Source organism: Sardina pilchardus, chromosome 6 (assembly GCF_963854185.1).
Source record: "Sardina pilchardus chromosome 6, fSarPil1.1, whole genome shotgun sequence".
Classification (NCBI taxonomy): Eukaryota; Metazoa; Chordata; class Actinopteri; order Clupeiformes; family Clupeidae; genus Sardina; species Sardina pilchardus.
In genome coordinates, this window is record NC_084999.1 from 36304232 (window position 1) to 36326488 (window position 22257).

The 22257-nt window shown below is 41.4% G+C and overlaps 1 protein-coding gene across 2 annotated transcripts in view; it reads left to right on the plus strand.

The window, feature by feature from the left end:
- The window catches only part of agmo (alkylglycerol monooxygenase), a 199458-nt gene that overhangs the window by 160743 nt on the left and 16458 nt on the right, over positions 1-22257 (plus strand). For both annotated transcript variants that reach the window (XM_062539691.1, XM_062539689.1), the window contains exon 11: positions 1084-1166. In XM_062539691.1, coding sequence (XP_062395675.1) covers positions 1084-1166 — 83 coding nt within the window. The remainder of the gene's footprint in view (positions 1-1083; positions 1167-22257) is intronic.

A 22257-nucleotide genomic window follows, 5' to 3' on the forward strand; every position in this document is an offset into this window, starting at 1 on the left:
GGGGGAAAAAGGCAAAATGTGGCCCAGAAGAAATTTAATCTGATCAAAAACAATAGGGCCTTGCACCTATGGTGCAGCCACTTCAGTGGCCGCACCTCGGTGCTCGGGCCCTAATAAAAATACATTACCTCTGTTTATCCACCTGTGTGGTTTCCAATCGAGGTAAACTCTGTAGTGCAGGTGGCGTCAGGTAGCCGTCCACGTCAAATGTATCGACTGAATTTTTCAAGACTCATCTTTAAGTATCTAAAGTTTTGAAAAAGGAATATGAAAAGTTGCTGTTCAGACAATTCCTTGAATAGTGGATATATTACTTTATAAAACATTGATAATGTATTCATTAATGTATTAATAAATACATTAATCAATTATTATTGCATAATTCGAAGAGAATTTATAAACATATGTGACAGGGCAAGACCAAATTGAGACACAATTGGGTTTGGGGCACCAATTTATCCATGAGGTGTTCACCATATATGGCATTTTAAAGCAGCCGTGAGCTTGGACATGGACTGCAGCCCACGTTTGTGGCAGATGCGTAGTCTGGCCGTGATTGGTGATTTGTTTCACCCTCCCGTGGTAAAGCGTGTCACATTGGAGGATCAGATTGAACTGCATTGAGAGGGCTTGAACTGCATCACCACAGGGAGTGTATTGGTTGCTGCTTTGCTGCCTTTACTTCATCACTCTGCTTGATGCTGGTCAAAAACTTCAGGCTGGTCTTTTTTCACTGCTTGCTAGGCTACTGGCTGGGATCATTGGTTGCGGCCGCGCCACTTGACTGGGCCTGCTGCTATCTCTCTCTGATCAACAGTTCATTTTATTGAGTGGTGCCAATAAAAATTGAATGAAGTTGTTATCGACAATTCAGCAGCAAAAGTATTCAGTACGCAGGTGTGCAAGTAATCAAATATCATTACCAGAATGTGCTGCACTCATGTGGCTACTGGAATACAGTGGGCTTTAATTATGTGACTTTAACGTCTTTAACCACCTGTGGGAAATATGAAAACCTTTATGAAGCTGAAGTACTTCATGTATTTCTACCCTTCCCTAATGCTTTTTTTGGTTGTCTTGCAGATACTTAATCAATGGACAGTGCTTTTGATGACGGGTTACATTTTACTCACTCTTACATCACTTGGCTACATCATAGACCAAAGGTAACTTCCAGTCACACCACCCTTTTTTCAGTAACTATTTGTACAAATGTTACAGAAATGGTCCTCATATCTTCCATTTACTCATTAGGGAAGAACTCTACACATACACCAAGCACTTTATTTTTTATACTTATGTTCTACAAAGGACACAAAAACACTATTCCCATACCACCAAAGATGTAAGAGAACACAATGCTTCTCAGACCACTTTGCAAGTACTTTTAAATGTCCCTACGGTATTCCAGTGTGCGTCCTCAAGATATATCCCCAAGTAGTTATTGTAAATGGTGAATAAATTCAGACATTCTGATTGGTGTACTTAGTGTCACATGTCCCTCAGTAATGTGATAACCTTCATAATACTTCTGTTTAGAGCAATAGTAGGTGGTAGTAGTATATAGTAGTATATTAGTAGGGAATTTGAGTGGTAGCGTAGTTTTTTTCTGAAGCAGATAGCTTTTCAGTAGCTTAGCAGTTTTTTTGACCACGTAGTGCAGTAGCTTTTACAAAAGCTAAATTTTCCAGAGCATTTGTGGAACTCACAGTAGTGCTTCCTTCTGGTCGCCCATAGGCTATATTCTGTATAAACTTGAAGGACTGTTATGAACTGAACTGATGTGTGGTTAACACTAGAAGCGCCAAGCGCCGGTCTTTTTGCCGCTGAGACATATTACTTGAAGCGCCATGTTGGTTTGACCTAGATATACCTAGAACTGCCGGGCTGCGGTCCTGGGACCGAAGTGATTAAAAAATATATATATATTATTTTCACTCGATTAAATTCCAGGACCCTACGTTGCCTTTTGGGACAAGTGTTGGACAATCTATGTTATTTTATCATTTGTTAATTGTTGTTTGGTGTCTGTCTTTGTATGTCTTGATGTCACGGGTACGCAGGCGATTACGCCGCTCCGTCCGGCATCTTTTGTCTTGTGTCTTGTTATTTTGTAAATTTGTTTGTTCTTTGTTGCCACGGGTATGCTGGCGCCTACGCCACTCCGATCGGCACCATCTATGTATTTGTGAAGCGCTTTGGGTTGTACTCTGTGCACGTGAAATGCGCTATATAAATAAAATGACTTGACATGACTTGACTACGTTCACGACTTTTCCTAAATACGCGTGTTTTATCACCCAGTCTTCTACATGATCAAAAGCACACCGGTACAAGCTAGTTTAGAGCTATTTTGCTCATACTTCTGTGACATCACTGCCAGTCTCACGTTCGGCCTTGTTTTTTCAGGCCTTTTAAGGCTGCGGTTCTCTTTTCTCACAGCAGATGTCACAAGGGCTTCCTCCTATAAGTTTCCTGTCAGTCGGGCATGAGAATAATATTTAACCATAAAACTAGGGCTGGGCAACGATAATTTTTTTTAATCGCGATTAATCGCATGATTTCCCTGATTAATCACGATTAATCGCATTATTATACGCAAAACTCAATAATGAATTCAAAAGTAGTATATAGCACATTTTTATTTTAAATGTGCTGCCATATGAACGCAAGTGCCATAGCATTTTTTCTGCAAACATTTAACAGCAGCATTTTGTTTATACAGTAGCAGTTAAATAAATGATTTAGTGTAAATCTCAACTTACACAATGTAATCAAAACAAATACAAATTTAACACTAGAAGCGCCAATTTGACTGCTGACACATATTACTAGAAGCGCCGTGTAGGTTTGACCTAGATATACCTAGAACAGCCGGGCTGCGGTCTTTTGACTGCAGTGATTACAAAAAAATAATCTTTTCACTCGATTAAATTCCAGGACCCTACGTTCACGACTTTTCCTAAATACATGTGTTTTATCACCCAGAATTTTCACATGATCAAAAGCACACCGGTACAAGCTAGTTTAGAGCTATCTTGCGCTCACTTATGTGACAACACTATGGCCCTTTCCGAAACGGATCCCTAAACCCTAGTCCTACACACTTCCACTTTGTTTGCGCGTTCACCTGAGGGTCCGCCACATTAAGTATCATCCGAAATGAATTTTGAGTTGAGTGAAGTGCCTAGGGAGAGGGGCTACCACGCCTCCAGGAGCAAGTCAGCATGGATGCTGTCTTAAAACGCAGGTGCAACCGTTTTCAAGTGTTCGTGCAGCTCGTGTATCTCCCTGCCAGTTGTTTTTTGGTCCGTATGACAGCATTTACAGACAAAAGCGTGATTTAAGCTGCATTGTAACAACTCATGTTTAGTTTGATACTCAGTAAAATGTGCAAGATCGTACAGAAGTAGGCTGTAATATTTAAACACATGTGCAGGTCGCAGTTACAGCACTTTTATAATGTGATGTTAAATAAAGCATAAAATGCAACTCCTCACTCATAGTAATGAAAGGAGAGAAGAGGGATGTATATCCTAATACACAGGGGTGTCCAGAACATCTTAATTGGCGATTTAATATATATTGCCTTCATAATTTCTATGAAAACTAATATGACGTCAATTTCCTTCTCCCTTCAAGCGCATCCGAAATGTAGCGCTGTTTTAACCCCCTAACCCTTCAATGTGAGTGTTCTCCGCACCTACGAGTATTCTTGAAAAGGAAGTTCACTCGCTAACCGAGTCGAAGTGAGTAGGGATCCGTTTCGGAAAGGGCCTATGTTGTCTCACGTTCGGCCAGTTTGTCCAGGCTGCTATTCTCTTTTCTCACAGCAGATGTCGCAAGGGTTTCCTGTCGGGCATGAGAATAATATTTTACCATAAAACATATAGTTTATATAGGCTATGTGCAATATGTATTATATATGTGATTTATTTTAATAACTATTTTTCATTTACATGGCATAGTCTATGGAGGCGATTTACAGTGGTAAAATGCAAGGCCTACGTGTGTAAAAAATATTTTCAGCTGAAATTCCTCGTAGCCTATCTATGTACGTAGGGCGCGTGTGCCTACGTACATTCATAGTTGTATATCTTATCTTCTATTTGTAGGCTATCTTTTAAAGCTCAGACTAATGTATAAGCATTTTCTTACATATTTGCTGGACTGACTGACTGGAACTCCCTCGACTAATGTGCAGGAGACCCGGGTTCACAGCTCGGCACGAGCGAAGTGTTGTAGCTTATATTGACTGAATTCACAGACCGTTTTTCAACGTTGACGAACAATTATTTTTTGTTCATGGTTTTTAATTACAAACTATCTGAAATAAACGGATGAATCACAATTACTGTTTACCATTAACAAAAAATAATTTCGCCAGCCAATAATTTCCTAAGCCAAATTGAGCCGCCATCTGACAAACTTTGGCTAAGCCAGTTAGACTTTTTGCATCTAAAAATAATTATATCATAGAGACACACGCGAAAAATAAACGATAGCCTAGAAACTAGGCCTACATGAGATTTTCCCACTGGATACACAACATCAGTTTTGTGCTCGTTGCTACGATACACAGGACTCACAGTGAGTTAAAGTTCTCCATGATGTTTTTTCTTGCGCTGAGATGACATGGGGGAAAGAAGCAAACAAGGTAGCCTAGCCTAATTCTGATCTCGCTTTACATACTTTCCTAATTCCTACGTAGGGCTACTCAGACTTTTGTTAAATCTTCAGGGCCCGGTTGCACAAACAGCAAAACCAAAGATTGATGATATGAACCAAATATTCTGGAACAGACGGATTTACAGCATTGAACGCGATATTACTGCGACTTCCACCGTTTCCAGAGATTGCTGCGCTGTTCAAAACGCATGCAGTCTACATTGAAGTGAAACGTGCAGAACTTTGTCCAAAACAATACAATAACACTGGCCCTCATTTATCAACAGAGCGTAGAAACCAGCGTATATCTGAGCGCAGAAATCATCTTACGACGGGGCTCACGTGTGATTCATCAAACTTTCGTATCACTCCAATTCCAGCGTAAGAATGAACGTTTGTTGATAAATGTGGCGGCTGGAAACAAGCATGATTTAAATATCACGCCCCTATATTATAATAATAATAATAATAAATATAGCCACAAGCGGCGATGGCGGGCCCGAGCACCTGCGGTGCGGAGACCTGTGACATTTCGGAATCTAACAAAGCAACATGTGCGTGTTGGCGGGCATGTGCATGAGCAACACACATGCCCACCAAATTTGGTCAGTTTTCCTGAATGTATGTGTCAACCACAACAGACAACATGCTAGGTGGCGCTATAGAGTCCCTAAGCCACACCCTAGGCCAGAGCTCTATCTCTGACTATCGATAGCAATAACGCGCAAGCCCACCAAATTTGGTTCATTTTCATGAATGTGTGTGTCAACCACAACAGACAATGCGCTAGGTGGCGCTATACAGTCCCTAAGCCACACCCGAGGCCAGAGCTCTGTCTCTGAATAACTATAGCAATAACACACATGCCCACCAAATTTGGTTCATTTGGGTGAATGTACGTGTCAACCACAACAGACAGTGCTCTAGGTGGCGCTATAGAGTCCCTAAGCCACACCCTAGGCCAGAGCTCTATCTCTGACTATCGAAAGCAATAACGCACAAGCCCACCAAATTTGGTTCATTTTCGTGAATGTGTGTGTCAACCACAACAGATAATGCGCTAGGTGGCGCTATACAGTCCCTAAGACACCCTTGGCCAGAGCGCTGTCTCTGAATAGCTATAGCAATAACACATATGCCACCCAAATTCGGTTCATTTTCATGAATGTATCTGTCAACCACAACAGACAATGCACTAGGTGGCGCTATAGAGTCCCTGAGCCACACCCTAAGCCAGAGATCTGTCTCTGAATAACTTTAGCAATAACACACATGCCCACCAAATTTGGTTCAATTTGGTGAATGTTTGTGTCAACCACAAGAGACAACACACTAGGTGGCACTATAGAGTCCCTACGCCACACCCTATGCCAAAGCTCTGTGTCTGACTAGCCATAGCAATAACACACAAGTCCACCAAATTTGGTTCATTTTTGTGAATGTATGTATCAACCACAATAGACAATGTGCTAGGTGGCGCTATAGAGTCCTTAAGCCACACCCTAGGCCAGAGCTCTGTCTCTGACTTGCGATTGCAATAACACACAAGCCCACCAAATTTGGTTAATTTTCGTGAATGTTTGTGTCAACCACAACAGACAATGCGCTAGGTGGCAATATAGAGTCTTTAAGCCACACCCTAGGCCAGAGCTCTGTCTCTGACTAGCCATAGCAATAACACACAAGTCCACCAAATTTGGTTCATTTTCGTTAATGTTTGTGTCAACCACAACAGATAACATGCTGCTAGGTGGCGCTATAGAGTTCCGAAGCCACATCTTAGGCCAGAGCTCTGTCTCTGACTGGCGATAGCAATAACACACAAGCACACCAAATTTGGTTCATTTTCATCAATGTATGTGTCAACCACAACAGACAATGCGCTAGGTGGCGCTATAGAGTTCCTAAGCCACACTCTAGGCCAAAGCTCTGTCTCTGACTAGTAGTAGCAATAACACACAAGTCCACCAAATTTGGTTCATTTTCGTGAATGTTTGTGTCAACCACAACATATAACATGCTGCTAGGTGGCGCTATAGAGTCCCGAAGCCACACCTTAGGCCAGAGCTCTGTCTCTGACTAGCAGAAGCAATTCCACAGGTAGCTGCCAAATTACATCCAATTCATAACCTTTTTTCTGCCTATAACACCAACTTCCTGTTTCTTAATAAAACGCCATCATTCAAACCTTCGCCATTTCAATATACTTCAAAAATTCAAAAATCTGTTCGCAATTCCTCTCGGGCAACCCTTCAAGATCATTTTAGTGCTTATATGACATGATTTCGATAAACCGTCTAGGAGAAGTGTTTCAAAATACATGATGTGCAAAATTCATAATGATAATCATAACTCAAATTTGTCTAAGATTCACTATATAGTCGCAATGTAAAAGTTGTTCAGATTAATAGAACACACATGCCCACCAAATTTGGTTAATTTTCGTGCATGTATACGTCAACCACAACAGACAGCTCAATAGGTGGCGCTACAGAGTCCCTGAGCCACACCCTAGGCCACAGCTCTGTCTCTGAGTAGCGACTGTAATTCCACATGTAGCTGCCAAATTACAAGAGTTTTGGAGCATGCCAAGTTGGTGTAAAAAGGCCGCACGTGCTAAGACGAAGAGAGAATAATAAGAAGAATCTGATCAAAAACAATAGGGCCTTGCACCTACGGTGCAGCCACTTTCAGTGGCCGCACCTCGGTGCTCGGGCCCTAATAATACATTTTATTTAAAGCGCCTTTCAAGACACCCAAGGTCACTTTACAGGGTTGCAAAATCATCACATAGAAATAAAAAGAAAAGAAAAAAATGTAAATGTTAAAGTCAGTTAGCCAGTCCATAAGCTTTTTTGAAGAAATATGTTTTCAGTCTACTTTTAAAGACAGTGATTGAGTCAGAGTGTCTGATGTAGTCTGGCAATGAATTCCATAGCTTGGGGGCAATGTAGCTGAAAGCTCATTATGCTCATTTTAATGGCCTCGCCCCTAGAATTTACGACATGAAGGTGCATTATAAGTCCAAAAAAGATCATTAGTGATCTCGAGCCACAGTGACGTCCAGCTTAACCTTGTTCATTTTGACAGCTAGAAGCTGTCATCAAGGAAGGCGGGAAACTAGAGCGATTTGAGCGCAACAGACTTTATTTTCGCAGAGAGAACGCATCATACTATAAATACATTCATTACAAAACCGTACGACACGGAAATGTGCCCTTTTAAAAATATATATGCCTAGGCCTAATTCATGAGTGTTGCGTTTGCCAAAGACAAAGTAATCATCGTCTATGGCTATTCTAAGCCATGAAATGTGTCAATATAATATGCTTCATTACAGAAAATAGGCTGCACATGTTCAGGAAAGGTGTTATGTCCGAGATAGTCCATCAATTCAACTATTCAACTTTCTAATGCACCGCCGATTTACTGCTGCGCGATGCATGCCGCCTGAAAAACTTGCGTACACGAGTTCAGACTAGACGTGAGATTTGAGCATAGCCAACGATCACGTTCACATTGATAAATGCCATACTTTGCGTGGAAAAAAGCGTACGCCTGTTTTACGCCTGTTTTTGGTCGTTCGTTTGATAAATGAGGGCCATTGTGTGTTGAGATCTAGTACAATATAAATATGGAGAGAGATTTGTCTCATTATTATTATGACCGCCGCTAGCGTAGCTAGCGAAGCGGTCATATAGTTGTTGTCAAAGTTTTTTTTTATTTTCCTTTTTTTATTCTTTTTTCCCGTCATTTTTCGTCAACGATTCCCGGGACACCGTAACACCGGAGCGCATGAAACTTGGTGGGCATGTAGCCCCAGTAGAGTTCTATGGAAAATTTTCGTTTCGTCCCCGGGGGTCACTCCACCCCCGCGCTGCCCCCGCCCGAAGCCCAAAAATGACAGTTTTTCCTACATAACTACCTGAACCGTGGCACCGAGGATGACAAAATGTTTATGGTATGTTGTTCTCTAGAGCTTGCATCAACTTAGCTTATAACCAGTCATTTGTGATTTGCCCCCCCATCGTAAAAATTGAAAATGCAATGTAATATTGCTTTAATTGCCCCTATCTTCAGATGAGATGTTATGAACTGCACCAAATTTCATGTGTATGATTAACCTGACACCCACCCTGGAGTATGCCAAGTTTTGTGGAATTTCATCCATGGGGGGCTATAAAATAAATGGATTTATGTGTACATTCAGGACTGTATACCCATCGGCCAGTAGATGGTGGTATTATCTGGAGTCTAAATCCCCCCCTGGGGATTTCAAAAACTGTTCCAAACATCTCAATCTCTGCTAGTTTTTGTCCTAGAAACATATAAGTGACACCATTAGAAACCTTTAATCAACTAGTTTCCAAATACGTTTTAAAAGAGAATGGTTGCTCTGGGTGCAACAAACATGCAGGAACACACACACACACACACACACACATAAATACACACACACACACGCATACCTACACACACACGCACCACTACATACACACATGTACATAAAACATTATACAAACACATGCACAAACACGCCCACACGCATGCACACATACACCCTTACACACACACACACACACCTACAGTACACACACACACACACACACACACACACACACACACACACATGCACACACACATCTTTGAGTACATGTTGTGAGACCACCGGAGCTGTGTGTGTGTGATGTACTATAGCCTGTGTGTGTGGGTGCGTTTCTGTGTGCCCATCTGTGTGTTTGCATGTGTGTATATGTGTGTATGTGCATGTTCTGTGTGTGTTCTCTTTCTTTCTTTCTCTCTCTCTCTCTCTCTCTCTCTCTCTCTCTCTGTGTCTGTGTTATCTGTGTGTATTCTGTGTGTGTTCTCTCTTTCTCTCTCTCTCTCTCTGGGTGTGCCTGTGTGTGTGTGTTTGTGTGTGTGTGTGTGTGTGTGTGTGTGTGTGTGTGTGTGTGTGTGTGAGTGTGTGTTTGTGTGCGTGTGTGAGTGTGAGTGTGTGCCTGTGTATGTGTGTTTGTGTGTGTGTGTGTGTGTGCACACACGCAGTGCTTGAAGTGGGAAAAAATAAGTGCAGGAACTCTAATTTTCCGACATTTGACATTTGTGCGGTGAAAAAAAAAATCAAGTCTTTAGGATGTGTTGGTTGAAAAACTTGTTTTATTTAATAATTTTTTCAAGCACTAACCTATAGGCCTAGGTTACTTTTTTCTTAACAAATGGATATGGAAAACCATTAAAACAACACGAACCAGACCAGTGCAGTATAGCCACTTGTAGGCCTAACAATAGACTGGGCTAAGGTCCCTAAGAACCAGAAACCTTTGGGCTAAAAGGCCCAGATGAAGAAAACTGTGAAATAGGCTGTAGGCCTACTTGTTACATTGATTTAATTAACAATAACTGGCCAAAAACAGAGATTAGGTAAAAAGTCAGAACAGGGTAAGTGTGACTGTAAGTGTTCTTTCTATTGCTATTTTGGGTCCTGAAATGGCATTTCAAGCATCTGCCATGGCTATATAACAAACAGGGGTCTGAATACAACTTCTGATATGAAAAAGAAATTATTTTGAAGTGGGGGATATGGAGAGGTATGAAAAAATGCAGAAATTTGATGTGATTTCCAAAAAGGATTTCTCGTGATTATAGCTAATTACACAGAGGCATTCTATACGCCGTTGGAATCAGTAGGATCTCCTGTTTATGTAGTTTGCCATAGGGCAGTAACGAAATCGTCAGATATTTCACAGAGAAGAATGGGTATGACGCAGAACTGAATGTGCCATTCATTTTTGTAGGCAACTGTAATTTTCATCGCTAATTATCTCGCGAACCGTTCATCATAGAAACTAGCGGCTAGTACCATTGGAAAGGTCAGGTTCTGCAGTTTCATATGATATGCAAGTTTTTCTCTTCAAGCGATTTTCTCGCGCAGCAATATGACAGAGAAGAATGGGTGCGGCCCGATGGTAATCTTCTCGCGGCTCGGTAGATTGAGAAACACTGTGATAGGGCACTGTTGTGGCTCGTGGGTAATGTAGTCTTTCATCGGTCTTGTGATATTGTTTATTCTCGGGCCACTGTGACTGTCACTGCGTCAGATCAGTTTCAGTAAGTACCGGAACGCTGAAAAAAGTGGCGGAACCCAAAAGACGAAAATACAGAAGTTCCGGAACTGCGTTCCGCTGCGTTCCGGCCCACTTCAAGCACTGCACACACGCGCATGTGAGTGTGTGTGTGTGTGTTATCTGATATTGGAGTGACAGTGACGGCAGAGAACACAGTGAACATATACTCAGAGACACATTAAACACACACACAAGCAGACACACACTCACACTAGACAGAGAAGCACTCATACACAAAAGCAAGCGCACACATGCACACACTCATTTACATACATAAAAGTTGCAGTAGGGATGGAGTAGGCGATGGAAACACAAGCGTGATTGATATTTGCGGAGAGAATGTGCAGGACTGAGCGGCGGTCATATTGTGTATCGCTTTGCGGTACATCGAGTTTGTATACACATGCACCATGATCCACACGAATGATATTATTTGCAAGCGCAAAGACAAAATTTGCAAGCGCAAATGCCTGTCTGAGGAATCCCCTCAGATCCTGCTGTATCAGGGAGTACAGGTGCTCCATCACGATGAGTTGTTCTGCACAAACACACAAGCACAAGCAAAAGACAAATGACATGTACTAATCAAAAGACAGAGCTGATCACAGTGCTTATAGACCTGAACTGTTAACAATTCCTAGGGAGATGTAACAGAAGACGTACGTCGCTAACACTGCTTGAGCTCCTGAGTTTATAAAAAGTAACGTTTCGGCCCCTGGGTCTTCCTCCGGCAAATGAACCAATACTCTAACTAAGACTATGGTCTCCCAACGTTCACAAAGAGTGGACTTCCAGAGATCGCCAGGGCCATTGATGAACTGACCGCAGGCTCATAGGCTACTATGCTAGACACTCTACCGTTGACAACATACCGATATTTCATGACATAATCAGACACGTGAGCTTATATAATGCGAGGTCATTAACAATATACTTCTGAACAAATAAATACATGGTATGAATTCATCATTTACTGCGACATTTCACCAAAAGCCTCGTTTGTAGCTGGACAAACCTACGATGCTAAGATAGCCATCTGATACCTTAAAACCAGCGTCAGTATTGTAACAACTACGCCATAACGTCCCACATACACGTGAAAAGTAAGACCCATCAACTAAAGACATGTTGATATTCATTCTAGTTGCCACTCACGACAGGCAAAACCGGTCTAAAACAGAAAAGCCGGTGGCATTTCTCCAAACACAGTGTATTAGCAGCTAACTGTTGGTGAGCAAAAGGCTACGACAAATGTAATCATAATGTAAACTGATTCATTACCTGTTGAATGTATCCGAGATAATACTTCTTACCTTTGGTTAATGAATGTTGAGGAAAAATGAAGAAGATGAGGAAAAACGAGGAAAAACGTCCATGTAACTCCTGACTGTGCTCAATCTTCTTCTTCTTCTTCAAATTGCGGTTCACGTACTGTGCTCAATAGCGACACATCGGGTATATTTGTACATAGTGGCCAAAAAGAGCGTTGCACCGCCACCTACTGGGGTGGGGGGGAGGTGGGTAGCTCTTGCGAATCCAGACCTTTGCGAATCCAGACCTTTGCGGATACGAATCGGGTTGGAAAAAGGGGAACGAATGTCTCAAAATTACGTAAGCGGAAGCAGGGATTCATGCGCGTCTTGAGTGATCTGCAAATGCAGATTCAACACTTCACACAAGGAACGTAGGAGTCGCAAGTGACATTTCCAAACAGATGCGCATGCAAAACGTGAGATATGTTTACAAATTTGGTATGATTTAACTTGCAAGTTTCCAAACATTTGAACAAATCAATACACCTTTGAGCAAATCCCGATTTACAAGTCACAAATGTTGTCTTTGCGCTTGCAAATTTTGTCTTTGCGCTTGCAAATAATATCATTCGTGTGGATCATGGTGCATGTGTATACAAATAATAATGAGACAAATCTCTCTCCATATATAGACATCTGTAGACATGAAGTGGCAACTAAAGCCATTATCAGCCATGAAAACTTTGGCGGCTGCAGCAGATTTTAGATTTTGGCTGAGCCAGCTAGCCAGCCAATAACTTCATCAGCCAGCCGTTATTCTCAAAGCAAATGGCTTCGGGGTCTATACATAACACACTATCCATTGCAAACATAGCCTATTTGAAACCGATCATTCCCCCTCCCCCATACAGGGGCGCCGCCAGAAATTCTGGGCCCCATGAAAGATTTCGATTTAGGCCCCCCCCCCCCCCCCCCCCCCTATATAATTATTAATAAAGTAATATATATATATATATATATAAAATGGGGAGAACATGTATTTGATACCATGCTAAAGTTGCCTAAAAAAAGGAATATAAAATCATCATTTGACAATTGATCGTAATGCCTTAATTAAAAAAAGGACTAAAAATCAATCATTAGCCTGTTTGATGCTCATTGAGCTCAATGCAAATCAAACAGGTTAATAGGCCTACTGGAAAAAGCACCATGTCAATCTATAGCTATGGTGAAGGGTATGTGATGATGTGGGGCTATTTTAATTCCAAAGGCCAAGGGAACTTTATCATGCTCAAGTTCATCCAGTTACAGACTACTGTAAATTACACTTACAGACCTTCTACATTACATTCATCTGTTCTCCCATGGCAATGAACGTGGAGTGTTTAAATAAAATAACACTGCACTTCTTAGCCTAGGCTACTGAAAATTGTTGTTTTGATATAGGTTTAGCCTAAACAAAATCATCTCTTTTATCAGCTAGCAAGCTAGTGTGTTGTGTCATGGCATCCAGTGTCAGTGGAAAAACCGAGGGACTTTTTTCTCCCTCTTAGCTCTCTGCTTCTGCTTGCGTTTGTGATATCCAGACTTCTTGGCAACTTCTAAAATGCACGCACCTATGCAGAGTGCGAATTGGGGGGTAGGATAGCCTGCTGCTCATAGTTCGGTTGTAATGACTTGATGACATGATTTTCAACGAGCTAGACGTCTGCTAGCAAGATACATTTACCCAGCAGCAGCAAAACGAATTTAGCCTACTGGAGGAATTTACCTAGCGTTTTGTCATTCAATGTTGACACTGCCAGAGAATGTCTTATAAGACGGGCTCTGACACTACTGAAGTCGTTTTCTATCTCCGTTCTAGCGCCACGGTGGTTGAAAATGGTACAGTCCACAATAGGGGTGTTCGAAATCGCTTTAGATTATGTTCCTACAGTGGAAATAGTGGTTGACTTGTAAAACCATATTTAATTTCCTTATTTAAACAGATCAAATGAAAAAAAATATTCAAAAATCCTACACATGACAATACTATTAAATTATTATTGATAGCCCTCAAAGGGCCCCCTGTCAGTGCTGGGCCCTTAGAATCGTCCTAACCTTCCCCCCCCTGGCGGCGCCCCTGCCCCCATACACTCGTCTAGCCAGTTCACTTAGGCTACAGACATCACTGCGGCAATGAGGACAATTGCCTCCCCACCCCACCCCCTCTCTCTGCCCCCTGCATAGGCTGTAGGCTGGCTGTTTAGGCAACTCGTGGAAGAATGCGCAATCATGTTTCATCGCATATGCGCGTTTCAGAATGTTCGAATTCCCCAGCGTGCGTGTAGTTGTGTGAATAGAAAAGAATAGAATAGAACATACTTTATTGATGCCTTGCTCAAAAGAACTTCAGCCATGAACAGGTCGGGGATCGAACCAGCAACCCTTGGGTTTGGAGCTGAAGCTCTAACCAGTGGGCTACAGCTCTGCCCCACCAAATCATTAAAGAGACCCTATGCAACTTTCTGCAGGAGACGATCGCTCCTTGTTTACATCTGGAAGTCTAAGACGAAGAACCACGCTTGCAATTTATATATTTAAATATAGTCTATACATGTATAAATATACACGCTAAAGCTGTCGGGGAAGCTCTGCAGAGAAAATGCAAACATAAAACAAGCGAAAACGAAAAACAAAACTGAAACCAGAGATGAAATTGCCAATCCTGCATAGTTCCTCTTTAAAATGTGTGTCTCTCTCAATTCTGAATCACGAATTCACATAAAAGTTAGCTTAAATTGTAGAAACAATAGGCCTATAGCTTTTTGTCAGCAGACATAGCCTACACATTCGCAAAACGGAGAACATCTTTCACTCATCATTTTTACTTAGGCTACTTCTCGCGCCTATGCCTGCACAGCATAGCTGCTCTCTCCGAGGTAGCTAGACCCTACAAGATGCTTCTCCCTAAACGAATGAAAATTGTTTTAGAAAGTAGCCGCGGTAGCCTGTAAAATGCGGCATGAAATCCTGGCTACTGTGTAATTGAAACCAGACTAGGTTAGGCTCTTTGTTCCAGGTCTGATCATTTTTGGCGGCGCGAACATATAGGCTACCTATTAAATGAATAGAAGTGAATTTTGGGAGTGAATTAGAACTAGCCACCCATTCATTTTAGAGCTTAGATTATCTGCCCAAACCCGAACTGCGGGCCGGTGATCTCGAGATCCAACAACACCGGTCGACATTTTTCATCCTTCCCCTCTCGTCGGGTCAGGCTCCTAATCACAGAATGCTTCCGTTTTAAAATAACCTATACATTTCTTTAAAACATTTCTAAGTAGCATACAAAATGTAAAAACGAAATATAAAAAATGAAATACTATGAAAAAGTTGAAAGTCAAGTTTGCTTAAGGTTTGTTCAAGAACTCTTCCAGAGTTTTTACCTCAAACAACACAAATCAACACAAGTAGGAACCTTAATGAACAGATAACTCAAACGTGCGTATGTCATAATGAAACAACCACAGACTATCAACAACACGGTCTGACACGTACAAAATGAATTTATGACCAAACGATTTGATTCGTGCACGAAGCGCCATCTAGCTATCATTATGTGTAAGTAACAGCCTCCCAGTCTAAGGACTAAGCGGTCTTTTGACCGCCTCAGCCGCGCTTTAAGTAGGTCGTCAAATCGGTCAAACGACCGGGGCGTGGCGCTTCTAGGTATAAGTGGGTCAGAACGGCACGGTGCTTCTAGTGTTAAATAGTTGCTGTAATTAAGGGTTCGCAAGAAAATCAACGTGAATTTAGGCTACTACATGAGAGGCATTAATTTGTACAATAAGCCATTCTCGAGTAATCCCGTTTTTAAATTGCAACACATTTCCTCTTGGTCTCCGACTTCAGTCTTTGTAGCACCCCACAATAATTAGCCTACTACTTGAATATTGTGTTCTTCCACTTGTTTGGTTTTAGAACATTTATTTAAACTACATAAATTACATAGAAAACATAAGCATCGCTTCCACATATTCCTATTAGTCTAGGTCAGACCTGGGCAAAGTACGGCCCGCGGCCTTTCCCAGACCGGCCCGCGTAAGGTCCGTGAAAAACAGTAATCAAGAGCATGGCATAGAGATAATGCACGCAAGTCAACATCGTTGCTTTTATTTTGAAAGCGACTGGTTTCTTTACACCCATACGTTTGTGCGTGGATGCATACGACACCCTCACTAATGTGCGGTGAGTAGAGTTTCGCATAGACACAATGCAGTTGCATCGGTGGCGTAAACCTGTCAAAGTTTTGCTTGCGTCGCTTATCACCACAACGGTAGCCAGAATGTTGAACTCCTACTGCTGCTTGGTGGCGATACAAAGAGTTGATTTCAAAACGTTACTGACAGACAGTTTACAATCGGATAACCCCGTCATTGTAACCAAAATATGGCTGAGTGTATTTGCAAAGCTTATGTTAGCGAACTAGTATGACGTTATCCACAGGTTGCTTGAAGCAGCCGCGGCTCAACACACAGCAGGGCAGCAGGGCAGTCAAATGACCGGCGCTTGGCGCTTCTAGTGTTAAGCGTTTCTGCCCCATTAAAGCCTATTAAAAGGAAAAAGCTTAACACGGTTTAATGCACCTAAACAACGATCAGTGATCACCAAAATTCTCTCTCATATTACTTCCCACAAGCACATAAAACTCTCAAAAAATTGGGCCCAAACTGCAATAATTAAGAACGTTATCTGACATTAAGCATTGTATAGGCCTATGGCTTAACGTGGAATAAGGATGGAAAACAACGACCAATGATCACCAAATTTCTCTCTAGTATTACTTCTCATAAGCACATCAAACTATCAAAAACTTGGACCCAAACTCCAATAATTGTCCCGTGCATCTTGAGATCCAACAACACCGGTGTTGGACCGATATTGTTCATCCCTCCCCTCGGTTCCGTCGGATCAGGCTCCTAATCACAGAACGCATGCCTCCGTTTTAAAATAGCCTATAAATTACATTTCTAAAGTAGCAAACCGAAATATAAAAAATAAAATACTATGAAAAAGTTGAAAGTCAAGTTTGCTTAAGGTTTACAAACAAAGGAACTCCAAGGCACTCTCGGTTGAAAAAGTTAAAAAGCCTTTATTGTTATGGCTTGGTCATATTAACCTTCTAAAACTCTGACGTGTTGCGGCTATACATGCCTTCTTCCTTCTTCTTGCTTAAGGTTTGTTCAAGAACTCTTCCAGAGTTTTTACCTCAAACAACACAAATCAACACAAATAAATGAACAGATAACTCAAACGTGCTGTATGTCATAGGCTGCGTTCAGACTGCCAGCCAAAATCCGATTTTTAGCCCATTCAGATTTGTATCGGATGTCACTTTTGAAGTCTGAACAGTGACAGGTCACATGAAATCCGATTTTTGCGAAACGGTTGCAAACCACATCCAGGAGGTAGTTTCATATCGCATTCGTATCGGATATGGACAGATGCGTATCAGTCTGAACAGCTCCCAAAACTCAGATCGGATTTGGCTGTCCGTGACGTGACTTTACGTGCGTGACCGGCCACCTATTTCGAGTTGTGGAGCCACGTTACGGCTATGTCTTTTGACCATGTTATATTAAACGTGACTTAACAATACTCAATGCTAAATAGAGCATTATACAGTCTCTGCTCTGTTTCTATGGAAGTTGCAAGAATCCACATTGTTCTATTAAATGCTGTTAAATAATTAAATAGCCTTCCAACAGTTTGAAGCGGAGCTTGCCACTGATTAGTTTCGGTTTCTGTCGCGCAAATGCGCACACATATGCATGCATTCAATGAACACTCACCTAGTTGTATTATTCTATGTTTAATCACACCAAATTAGCAAGTATTTCCTCCTGATGGCAGAAATGTTTGCTTTTGTTGCTACAGCAACCTGTCAGATCTGTTACTAATGTGACCCAGTCTGAACAGAGCCATATCCGATTTGGACACTTGCTAAAGGCAGTGTGAACAGTCAGCCCTAAAAATTGGATATGAGAAGGAATCAGATTTGAATCAGATTCATCTGCAGTCTGAACGCGGCCATAATGAAACAACCACAGACTATCAACACGGTCTGACACGAATTACACATGGCTTAGGGCAAACTGAATTTATGACCAAACGATTTGATTCGTGCACGAAGCGCCATCTAGCTATCATTATGTGTAAGTAACAGCGTCCCAGTCTGAGGACTCCGCCTCAGCCGTGTTTTAAGTAGTTCATACCAGCACGGCGCTTCCAGTAGGAAGTCAAAGCGGTTAGATGACCGGGGCGCGGCATGTCTAAGTGGGTCAGAACGGCACGGCGCTTCTAGTGTTAAGGACATGATTTCAACACTTGACACCACTAAAAATAATATAGTCACTGATCAAGAAAAACCTGGTCTAAAATCAAATGCAGAGTATTTTACTGTTATTTTGAGGGCACACTGTCAGGAAGACTTCTGCGTTCAGACTGCCAGCCGAAATCAGATTTTTAGCCCATTCAGATTTGAATCGGATGTCGATTTTGAAGTCTGAAGACTGACAGATCACATGAAATCCGTTTTTTTGCAAAACGGATCCAAACCACATCCAGGAGGTAGTTTCATATCGCATTTGTATCAGATATGGACAGATACGTCTCAGTCTGAACAGCTCCCAACACTCTCGACTATTTCGAGTTGTGGAGCAACGTTACGGCTATGTTTTTTGACCATGTTATATTAAAATTTGACTAAACAATACTCAATGCTAAATAGTGCATTATACATTCTCTGGACGTTGCAAGAATCCACGTTGTTCTATTAAATGCTGTTAAATAATTAAATAGACTTCCAACAGTTTGAAGCGGAGCTTGCCACCGAGTAGTTTCAGTTTCTATCACGTAAATGCCCACACACATTCATGCATTCAGTGAACGCTCATACAGGTATATGGCTCTATGTTTAATCATATTATCGAATTAGCAATTATTTCCTCCTGATAACAGAAACGTTTGTTTTCGTTGCTACAGCAACCTGTCAGATCTGTTACTAATGTGACTCAGTCTGAACAGAGCCATATCCGATCTGAACACTTGCTAAATAGTGTGGACAGTCAGCCCTAAAAATCAGATATGAGAAGAATCAGATTTGAATCAGATTAGTCTGCAGTCTGAACGCAGCCTAAGGGCCTAATCTTACACATGCGCAATGTGATGTGAAGTCTTGTTCCTATCTTACCTCCCATCACGGCAGTTCAATTGAACATTGATCCCACGGGTGTGTCAATTAGAAATATATAGGTGTGGTCAAGTGCATGATCCAAAAACAATATATTACGCCCACTAAAAATCATTACGCCACTGACCAGGAAAATGAATTCTATGAAGCCACTGCTTGTAAACAGTCTTTTTAAATAAACTTCCTGTGCATTTCCAAAGTTCTCAGTATCTCGTTTTAAATGTCAGGACCCTCAGAAGTCTATCAATGCAGTGTGGAGTTACTTGGAACCTTTTTAATGGTTTAAAAATAGCGATTTAGCTGCATAGGCTACGTGATGCCTAATCTAATAGATTCAAGCCTGCTGCAAGCTAGGCTGAAAACGGAGGAGTTCGGAATGCTGCCGGTGAGCGAAAGTGCGTCTTACAACACGTGTGAGTACACCTTAACATGTTTCGGTACAGTTAAGCTCAATTTCACACCGGAATTCTCCATTAAGTGCAGGCCCCTTGCCAGACACACGGGCCCATAGCCTCACAACATATACTAACATATGGTTGTTACACAGGTGAATATAATATACCAGTATGGGTTTCTCAATGTAATTTAGTGGTGTTGTAGACCGATACAACTCACATCCAATACAATATAGCTATTTAGTATTTACAGAATCATATATGTTCTGTAGGCTATCTATCCATCTATCCATCCATATTTTTAGGTCTATCTATCTCATGCATCAGTTAGGAGCCATAGCCAGTGAAAAATAATGTGTCACAATTGTTTTGATATTGACAATCAGTCAAGAATTTTAATATTTCTTGATTTGATTTGGGATGCTATATTGTTTTCTAGTTTTTAAAAAAAAACGAAAGAAGTGGAAGAGCAGTAGCTTAGTTAATTATTTTGGGGCGCCACATAGCCTGCAGTGGTTCTCAAACTTTTTCTTTCATTCCCCACTTTGATCAAGGGGGCTTTCTCGAGCCCCACCTGTCCATCATCATCACTCTAAGAAAGTGGTAGCCTAGGTCAAGCTCAAAATTGTCCAATTTATTGACATAACGTCACTTGCTAAATATACCTCAGTAACAAATAACAGTTAGGCTACAGATAGGCCTAAATATCAGTTCAGAAATAGAGAAAATAAAAATCTAAATCAATGACCAATATCGTCAGTTTTTGTCATTGACAAGGTGTTAATCCTTGCTTCAAAAAAAGCTGATTTCCAAAAATACAGAAAAAGGGCCAACTATAGGCTACCATTGTGTTATAGGCTAAATGAAGCATAACCTTGTTCAAAATCTTAGTCAGGTCAGGCCCTGACGCGAGCGCTTCTCTATGAATGAAACAGTCCGTCCGTTGCGCATCCTCTATCACGGTCTGCAGCCCATTTCTTCTGCGTCTGTGCGCCATCCGAGTCCCTCACAGTTTTCCCATTTGATGTCATATTCTGCCAGGTAGACTAGGGTAATTGTTGAGAATGTTGAATAGCTCATCAGCAGTGGCCCTACTTTTGACAGAATAGAATATCTTCGCTCGCTGTCAAGTTAACAAAGCGGACATAACTAAACCACCTTTGTTACTGCAGTGGCCTGCTGCCTGAAGTTGGAGAACAAGTAGAAATGTAGACCTATTGCAATTTAAAAACTGGAATAGGCTACTCGGGAATGGCTTATTATACAAATTAATTGCATTAATGTAGCCTAATAATAATAGGCTGCCATCAGAAAGATCGCGCTCTGTCAAGTGTCATTCATATCAGTGTGAACTTCGTGAGCAATCCGATAGAAACGAATGGTGCGCATTTTGCACTTCGCCTGCCGCAAATAATTTATCTGCGCTGAGAACGTTGAAGACAGATATTAGACCTATACCCTACCTGCTAGTGATCTAAAGAGCCTATACATGCCTTAAAGAGGAATAATGCAGGATTGGCGATTTCATCTCTGGTTTCGTGATAAACAGCAGACGATCGTTTATCAGAAAGTTGCAAGGTTGTAATAGCGGAGAGGGACACTAGGGGCGGGAGGAAATGTGACTGTTTTCGATAAAACTGGTCAGTCAAGCAAAACAACGATTTCTAAGCGATTTTATGACTATGAAAAAGTTGCATAGGGTCTCTTTAAGTTCGTCTTCTGTCTACAATATGCTCTGCTGTGGTCTAGTCACCAACTGATTATGAACGGTTTGAAGAAAAAGAATGGATTTTGGCGTGACATTTCTTGTGTCTGCGTGAGAGCGTGAGGTTGATGCTGAAATCGTGAGTGTCACGGCGGGAGCGTGAGAGTTGGCAACCCTGAGTTAGCTGTAGTGGGTATTCTGTGATCAACCCAAAATGAATGCGTATCCTTGCCTATTTTAAGTGGGTATGCTGAGATGGTGAGTGCGTAGTCTTGCGTATCACTTAGACTTCATCTGATTACTGGGGTAAGTGGGTTTTTTTTCAGGCCCTTGTCGGTAAATAGTGAAAGTAAAGAGTGTAAAACTATTTTGTCATAGTATGGGCCCAGAGAAAGAATTATCTGCATCACGACTTAACAACCAAATAGCTTAATAAGTGCAAAAGGGGGGGACAGTATGCTCTAAAAGGAGCTGTTATGACTTCCTCAGCACACATATGAAATTTGCGTACCAGCTTGTTGAAAAAATAATATGTTTCAATTCAGTGAACCATGGTTTGTAGTAGAGGACCTGAGAAAGATTTGTATGCGCTTCATTTAGCGGAGAATATCTCAACTGTTCTTAACTAATATGACCCCACTGAACAACATGGGATGTGTGCCAAAATCTCTATCCGGGACGAAAGTCCTGAAAATGACCACAATAGGTGACCCTATTATCGCACTATTATCACACTACAGGTCAATGGGACTTTTTTCCCCCTATATAGATATCTTCATAAACTTCTACCAGATTAATGTTCATATTAAGATAAATACTTTTTGTATGACATTTTGTCAAAAAATATTTTTAAAATATGCAAATGAGGCAATATCTC